The sequence below is a fragment of the Aquarana catesbeiana genome, linkage group LG06 (genome assembly GCF_042186555.1).
Source record: "Aquarana catesbeiana isolate 2022-GZ linkage group LG06, ASM4218655v1, whole genome shotgun sequence".
Taxonomy (NCBI): Eukaryota; Metazoa; Chordata; class Amphibia; order Anura; family Ranidae; genus Aquarana; species Aquarana catesbeiana.
The window spans coordinates 31,961,776-31,970,748 of NC_133329.1; the positions used below are offsets into that span (position 1 = coordinate 31,961,776).

General features: G+C 38.0%; 1 protein-coding gene across 1 annotated transcript in view; it reads right to left on the reverse strand.

The window, feature by feature from the left end:
• The window catches only part of LOC141148262 (serine protease 27-like), a 42,826-nt gene extending 34,277 nt beyond the window's left edge, over positions 1-8,549 (reverse strand). The window contains exons 1-2 of the mRNA XM_073635530.1: positions 8,446-8,549; positions 6,089-6,118 (exon numbers count right to left, since the gene is read on the reverse strand). Of these exons, the coding sequence (XP_073491631.1) occupies positions 6,089-6,118; positions 8,446-8,485 (70 nt within the window). The 5' untranslated portion in view covers positions 8,486-8,549. The remainder of the gene's footprint in view (positions 1-6,088; positions 6,119-8,445) is intronic.
• Positions 8,550-8,973: the final 424 nt, after the last annotated feature.

Consider the following 8,973-nt stretch of genomic DNA (forward strand, 5'->3'; position numbering starts at 1 on the left):
GGTTAGGTTATAAAAAAAAATATCCAAATCTTTGATGATCCCTAGGAGCACCATCACATCTATCATAACCAAATGGAAAGAACATGGCACAACAGCAAACCTGCCAAGAGACGGCCGCACACCAAAACCCACGGACCGGGCAAGGAGGGCATTAATCAGAGAGGAGCACAGAGACCTAAGGTAACCCTGGAGGAGCTGCAGAGTTCCACAGCAGAGACTGGAGTATCTGTACATAGGATGACAATAAGCCGTACGCTCCATAGAGTTGGGCTTTATGGCAGAGTGGCCAGAAGAAAGACATTACTTTCAGCAAAAAACAAAATGGCCCGTTTTGAGTTTGCGAAAAGGCATGTGGGAGACTCCCAAAATGTATGGAGGAAGGTGCTCTGGTCTGATGAGAATAAAATTGAACTTTTTGGTCAAAGAAAACACTATGTCTGGAGCAAACCCAACACATCACTTCACCCAAAGAACACCATCCCCACCGTGAAACATGGTGGTGGCAGCATAATGCTGTGGGGATGTTTTTCAGCAGTCGGGACTGGGAAACTGGTCAGAGTTGAGGGAAAGATGGATGGTGCTAAATACAGGGATATTCTTGAGCAAAACCTGTACCACTCTGTGTGTGATTTGAGGCTAGGACAGAGGTTCACCTTCCAGCAGGACAATGACCCCAAACACACTGCTAAAGCAACACTTGAGTGGTTTAAGGGGAAACATGTAAATGTGTTGGAATGGCCTAGTCAAAGCCCAGACCTCAATCCAATAGAAAACCTGTGGTCAGACTTAAAGATTGCTGTTCACAAGCACAAACTATCCAACTTGAAGGAGCTGGAGCAGTTTTGCAAGGAGGAATGGGCAAAAATCCCAGTGGTAAGATGTGACAAGCTCATAGAGACTTATCTAAAGCGACTTGTTATCAACTATTTTTGGCTGTAAAAAAAAAAAAAAAAAAAAAAAAAAAAAAAAAAAAAAACAACCCACAACTAGTGGTAGGGCCGTCTAAGGCAGGGCAAAAGGGCAGCTGGCCCGGGCCCAGTCATTGTTGTGGGGCCCAAAGCAGCTGCCCCTTGAGCCTACACTTCCCGCAAATAGTTGACAAGTGGATTCGGGAGGGCCCAAGAAAACGTTTGCCCAGGGTTCAATCAATATTAAAGACAGTCCTGACTAGTGGCTTCTGAGGAGGTTTTTTTCAGCTGTAAAAATGCTCTAAGGTCAAAAAAAATGCAGCTCATCGGCATTTAATATTTTTTTGATCCCATTGATAAAGAGGGCTTGGAAACCACCAATGCTAAAACACTGAAAAACTCACTTTTTTATAATGCCAGTAACTTTGCAGTGAGTTTTTCAGCGTTTTAGCAATAGCGTTTTTTAGCGTTGGCGGTTTCCAAGCCCTCTTTATCAAAAATGGGACCAAAAAAAAAAAAAAAATGCCGGTAAGTTGCATTCATTGGCGTTTTTTGACATTAGAGCATTGTGCATGAGGCCTAAATCATCGTTTTTTTTTTGTACTACAGAACAAGAAGGTTTTACCCCTCCCCCCTTTCATGACCAGGCCATTTTTTGCGATACGGCACTGGCTGCGTCGCTTTAACTGACAATTGCGTGATCATTCAACACTGTACCCAAACAAAATTGACATTCTTTTTTTTCCCCACAAATAGAGCTTTCTTTTGATCTCCCCTGCTGTTTTTATTTCTTGTGCTAAAAACATAAAAAAAAACAAAAAAACAAAAAAAACAAAAAAACAAACAAAAAGAAGGATGACAGGTCCTCTTTATGGAGAGATCTGGGGTCAAAAAGACCACAGGTCTCTCATTTACCTTTAAAAGTAAAAGATAGGAAAATAAACGGCAATAAACCTATATTGATTGGTTTGCGCAAAAGTTATAGCGTCTACAAAATAGGGCATTTTTATTATATTTTTTTTTTTTTTTTTTTTTTTTTACTAGTAATGGCGATGACCTGCGTCTTTATTGGGACTGCAACATTATGGCGGACACGGACAATTTTGACACATTTTTGGGACCATTGGCATTTTTACAGCGATCAGTACTATAAAAATGCATTGTTTACTGTAAAAATATCACTGACAGTGAAGTAGTCAACACTAGGAGGCGATCAAGGGGTGAATGTGTGGCCTATTGTGTGTTCTGACTGAAGAGGGGAGGGGACTGTGTATGGGGAGATGGGAGATCGATGTTCATACTCTGTATGTATGAACAGACAATCTGTCTCTTCTCCCCTCAGAGAACCGAAAACTGAGTTTACACACACAGATCCCGGTTTTCCGTGTGCCCCGAGCGATCGCCGGGCACTCGCATCGGCTCCGTGGGTGCACGCGAGCCCCTAGTGGCCAAATCTGGAAGCAACGTAACATGATGGTGATTCGTGCAGCCGAGCAATGTTGCCGCAGTGCAACTACGGTGGCTGGTCAGCAAGCGGTCAAAGGGCCTCAGGAAATGAGATCGGCCCTCGGTAATAGTATCATGATTGATCAATTTTCAGAGAGTGTATATAATTTTTTTTTTTTTCTCTATTTTTTTTTTTTTGCTAAATAAACAAAAAAAAGTTATTTCTTCATTTCTGTTATAAAATTTTGCAAATAAATAATTGTTCTTCATAAATTTAGCCCAAATGTATTCTGCTACATTTCTTTGGCGAAAATAACCCAAATCAGTGTACTGTACATTATTTAGTCTGTAAGAAAGTTAGAGCCCACACATTATGGGATATATATATATATATATATATATATATATATTTATTTTATTCATGAATAAACTTTTTTTGTTTATTTAGCCAAAAAAAAAAAAAAAAAAATTTATATATATATATATATATATATATATATATATATATATATATATATATATATATATATATATATATATATATATATATATATATATATATATATATATATATATATATATATATATATATATATATATATATATCTCCAGTGGTGATTAAATACTACCAAAAGAAAGCTCTATTTCTGTGAAGAAATTAGAAAAATGTAATTTGTGTATTGTTGCATGACCGTGCAATTGTCAAAGTGCAACAGCGCTGAAAGCTAAAAATTGGCCCGGGCAGGAAGGGGGGGGGGTGTTAGTGCACGGTATTGAAGGGGCTAATGGCATCCCAGTCTTAGTCCGTAGGGTTCAATATTGAGTTGGCCCACCCTTTGCAGCTAGAACAGCTTCAACTCTTCTGGGAAGGCCATCTTGTTCTGGGGAATGCTCTGTTGGTGCCCCCCAAACTAGGACCGAGCTCACAGTCAACTACTGAGGATCAGGGGCCGGTAGGCACAGCTCCCGAAGACGTTAGCACTGTGTGGCCAATCACAGAGCAGGGAGGTTGGGTAACCTCCAGGCAGCACAGTCCATTTAGAACACCAGCTCTGGCTGGAATTAAAGAGGTTAAATAGGGAGGAGTAGATGGTGTTGACGGCAACCAGATATTTTCCATGCCTTCGTAAGCACATGGCCACAGATTTGGGGGGGGGTTAGAGCCAGCCCTCTTTTACCAGGCTTCAACTTCATTAGTCGTCCAGTGGCACTTTTTTCATTTCCATGGGGTGCAGGTGGAGGATTACAACAGGCAAACTAACCTATAGAAAATGTCTATGGGTCCCATAGTTCACCAGGAAGGTTTAGGGAAGAGAGAAGTCAATTTGTTTGCTTTTGGGGCAGGCGGAGTTATTTTTAAGCGATTTGGCTCACCTGACCCCCCCCCCGCACTCTCTGCATTACATGCGCCCGACCCCCCACACTCTCTACATTACGTATTTCTGACATCTGCACTCTGTATGTAGGCTCAAGTTTAAACCCAAATTTAGTGCAGTTTTACCACACCCACAATTGATCATGGCGGTGCTGCCTCATTGTTGTCCTTCGGATGTTTAAGGGGGTCCATCAGGTAGGGATTCTAACCAGGGACGTGCAGTCAGGGGAGGCAGAGAGAAAGAAAACAAAAAACACACACACACACACACACACACACACACACACACAATCGAGCTTTGAGGATTGTAGCTCGGCAAATTTGGGAGTAGGTATGCAGCTGAAGGCCTACTCCACCACTGGTCAAAATTTGGGGCTCCTATCATCTATGGTTCCGGAGATACGGGGCTCCTTGCGCAGCCTGTCAGAAGCTACATACGGAGCGGCCACTTTAAATACAAGCTGACACACTCTGTTTGCAGCAGACTGAGAGATGAGCTCACAGTGCCTCTCCTCACTTCTTGTCAGGGGCACTGAGCTCATTGGACAGCTTGGAGTCCTGGACCAATGGTAAAGTACCATTGGTCCCAGCTGTCCAATAAAAATGCTGCAGTGGAGGCACGCATCTCACTACAGTGACATAGAAGGGGGAACATGTCTAAAAGACAAATACTACCTTCCAGCCCTCTTAACTACAAGTAAAAAACATGTATTTATGTATAAGATTTACCCACAATCCCATGTTTTTCTCACACAGTTAGGCCCCATTCACACTAGCGCATTTTTTGATGCATTTTGCATTTTGCAGAAATGCACGGGAATTTTTTAACATGGGTTCCTATGGAACATGTTCACATCAATGCTTTTTTGTATCTCCGCGTTTTTGGAAAGGGTCGGGGACTTTTTCTCATGCAAAATGCAGCGTTTTGCATGTAATGGTTTTCAATGGACAAGCATCAAAAACGCAAGTGCACCTTTTTTGCAGCGTTTTTGATGCGTTTTTGGTGCGTTTTTGCCGTTTTTTCTTTTTTGTAATTTTTTTGTAAGACTGTAAAAAAAAATGAAAAAAAAAAAAAAAAAACGCAAAACGCAAAACGCGGCAAAAACGTCGCTAAATAGCGGCAAAAACGCGGCTCAAAAACGCGGCAAGCATGAAAAAAAAACCTCCAAAAACGCTCAAAAGCAACATGCATAGGTGTGAATTGAGCCTTAAGAGGGAGAAACTGATTCTGCTGCTGTTGAAAAGGTACTGTTATATTCAAGCCAAATCAGATATTTATATGCTATATGTTATAACATAATAATTTATTATTCATCTATTTACTGTGAAATTACTGGTTGGAAGTTATAACTTCAAACTTCAGTAATTTGTCCATTAAGCCATCTGCTTGAGTACAGATTTTTGAAAATATAATAAAATTACCTTAAAAACAATATATAATAATTATTTGTATATTACTTACGGTAATTAACCCCTCGCCACCCCAGTATAATATATATTTACACACATATACATACACACCCTAGGGAATAAAATGGTGCTCGTTGCAACTATTTATGTTACACGGTATTTGTGCAGCAATTTTTTTAAATGCTTTTTTTTTTTTTTTGGAAAAAAACTGTTTCATGAAAAAAAAATAAATAAATAAAAAACCCACCAGCAAAGTTTAGCCCATCACTAAAAAAAAAAAAAAAAGTGTCACTTAGTGTCCGATTTGTCCACTGCAATGTCGCAGATTTTCGGACCACCGCTTGTCCGTTTTTTTTTGTGGCATGCTAGTCTCATGTTGAAAGTGAAGAGGTTACTCACTAATTGAAAATTGTCATATGACAGAATACGTCATGTGTGGAATGGTTTTGTACTCGTTCTTTCGTTTCTGAGAATGCGCAATCTTACGATTTTTTTTTTCCATACAGAAACCGTACCAATTTAAAAAAAAAAAAAAAAGATATCCCATAGTTTGTAGACGGTACAACTTTTGCTCATATATATATATATATATATATATATATATATATATATATATATATATATATATATATATATATATATATATATATATATATATATAACCACTAAAGTAAAGCTCTATTTGTTGGAAAAAAAGGGCATCAATTTTTTTTTTTTTACTAAAATAAGATTTTGTTAAATAGCTGTGAAAATCATGACAAAGTGCAACAAACATCTTTTAAATTCTACAGGTTCTTGGCTTCCAGAAAAAAATAAATTTATATATATATATAAATAAATCATTATTGGTCACTGTTCTTTTTGCTGAATATAAAAACCTATTATTTCGGAAAGATCTAGAAACGGGCTGCTTGGAGGAGATAAGAAAACAATTCTTTGTCACCCTTACCTGTATCAGCTGTGACAATCCCAAGTGTTCCTGATATAAAAAGAAAAAACAAATATTTGCAAATAATCTACAAGATTGTATCATTTTAAAACACTTACAAATCTAGATCACATTCATTTTTTCTAGATTTTGAAATGGGAAGGGGGGGAAACCAAATGTAAAGAGTACTGATGAGCCAAACAGTCCTGGGTTCAGTTTAAGCAGGTGTTCTGCAAACTTCAAAGACATTTGGATCCCGAACCTGAAAACCCTTTTAAAAACAAACAATGGGGGGGGGGGGGGGGGATGAATCTGAAATTAAAAAAAAGGTTTATTTTCTGGGCTAAAAAAGGCAAGAGGGTGTCAAATGGGGGATGGGGTCATAGGCACTACTCAGGGGAACATGTACCCGGTTTTGTTTTTTTTATGAAACTTATTGCGTTTTTCAGGATTTTTAAAAATCAAATCCATAAAGCTGGGAGAATTTTTTTTTTTTTTTTTTTTTTGAAAGCACTGACATTTACAAAGGAAACGGCAGCAAATGACTTTGACAGCTGTCATTGCTGGCTAACAAAAAAAACAAAAACAAACCCAAACTGCACACAGACGCCTCCAAAGACCCCCAAAGATACATAGGAAACTCTTTAGGTGGATCTGCATGCTGTGTTTTTTTTTTTTCCCCCTTTGCAAATGTGATTTTGCTGTAATTCATTCCCCTTTTCCTATTTAATCCTTATTGACACTTAGTTAAGTCTAATCAGCCCTAATTAACATTTTCCCGCTTTTTTTTTTTAATTTATTATTATTACATTTTTTTTTCCTTTCCATTCATTTTTGTCTTTTTTTTTTTGTCAGTGTTGTATATAAAGAAAACCCCACAATATGGAAACACCCTTTTATTATTATTAGAAAAATACATTTGGCTTGATTTCTATCAGAAACATAATTTGAGTATCATTTTAAAACAGGAAAATTAAGAAATACAATTTTCTTTTGTTTTTTACTACACTAACACAATACTATACTTTATTTACAAACTCAACCCCCCCCCCCCCAAAAAAAAAATAAAAAAAATAAACCCACACAAACAATGTATTATTTCCCCCCCCCCCCCCCCCGATATCTTTATTGAAAAATTTACAAGCCTTAAACAAAAACAGGGTGAAATAACTATTATTGTAAAGCAGCATTAACCCACCCCCTAAAAAGAAAAAAAAAAAAAATTTAACTGCGGCTTACCAATCAATTCTTGGATGCATGGTGGCTGTGTTTTTGTTATTTATTTATTTTTACTACCCCCCCCACCTTTATTTTCACCTGGTGATCCTGCTAGTCTAACTTTTCAACTTACTTCAACGGACCACGTTGTCCAGCAAAAGTGTCATTGCCAAATTAACAATCCAGAGCATATTAGGTAATCACTGCTCTACTATTTACAACAAACTGCTGGGAGGTAAAATAAAAAAAAAAAAAAAAATATATATATATATATATATATATATATATATATATATATATATATATATATATATATAATATAATAATAATAATAATAATAATAATAATAATAATATTATTATTATTATTATTATTATTATTATGTGAAAGGCATGCTGCTAAGCACTGTAATGTGTTCCCACAAAAAAAAAAAAAAATTATATATATATATTATTATTATTATTATTATATATTTAATGGTGCTGCGCCACCTTACTAACCAATAATGATGGAACCCTCTACTTTATGGTATTCTCGATAAAACTTCAATATCACCACAATGCCAGTTTTTGTGATATGTAACTACACATATAATACACATCAAACTGAAAAAAAACAAACATGTAAAAGAAACTTAGCAGGGATGGTGGAAATCTCTCCTATAGATATGCCAGACAGATTAACTTCAAGTGCAATCATTCACAGGATAAAAATAATATTATCATCATCATCATCTCAATGTAACAATCGAGAGGGTCAACACTTTAGGAAAGGATGTGTGTTACTGGCAGGATCACCGGATGAAATAAAGAGAACAAGCCTAAAAAAGAAAACTAATGTAGTCGCCACCAAGGATTGGTAATCTGCAAAATATTACATTTTTTGTTTTTGGATTTAATAAAAAACAATGACAAAGTGATTGCCGAATAAACAGACCCATAGCAGAAATGTAACACTTGCTGGGGCCCATAGGGGTGTGAGAGGTGAATAGGATAAAGAAGAAGTCTTCCAATGGTCCTTGACCATGTGCGGTACCCATAGACTGTCCACCTAGCTCTACCCTCATCCATCGCTCTCAGCCCATCACTGACATCTAGTCTGGTCACCCCCTGGCACTTCTACATGGCATTGCCTAGTAAGCGAGGACCAGGACCACTCACCCAGAAGGAGGAAGGTCCAGGACACACTCGGCAGGTACATAGGTGCCTCTTCCTCGCCGTGCTCTGACCACTAATCCCGTGAAGTCAGCTGCAGTTATTAGCACTGAGCCCCGGGAATGCAGGTCAACCAGTTCTTTTCATGAATGTTCATTTCTGTTATAAATAGGAACCAGAACCTCACCCTCCAGTCTATAGAAAACGACGTCACCTTTAAATACTTCTACAGTCATCAGCTGCTTTGACTGGAAGGGCATGCTGAGTCTTGTTGTTCCTCACCTTCAGGATTTTATGGCAGTTTTCCCAACCTCCAAGCAAAATCTCATCTCCACTGATCTCTAGCACCAAGCCATTCAGCTGTGTGGGGGTAGATTGGATTATGTGGGATGGATTGGAGGAGGCTTCTATTGAACACCATCTTCCAGATTGGTCTACAAGCCCCATCAATGGTTCATGTTTTCCATGTAGCCTTTCCATTGGGATTATTCTTGTCTCGGCAGCTGCTTTGGCTGGAAGGGCATGCTGAGTTTT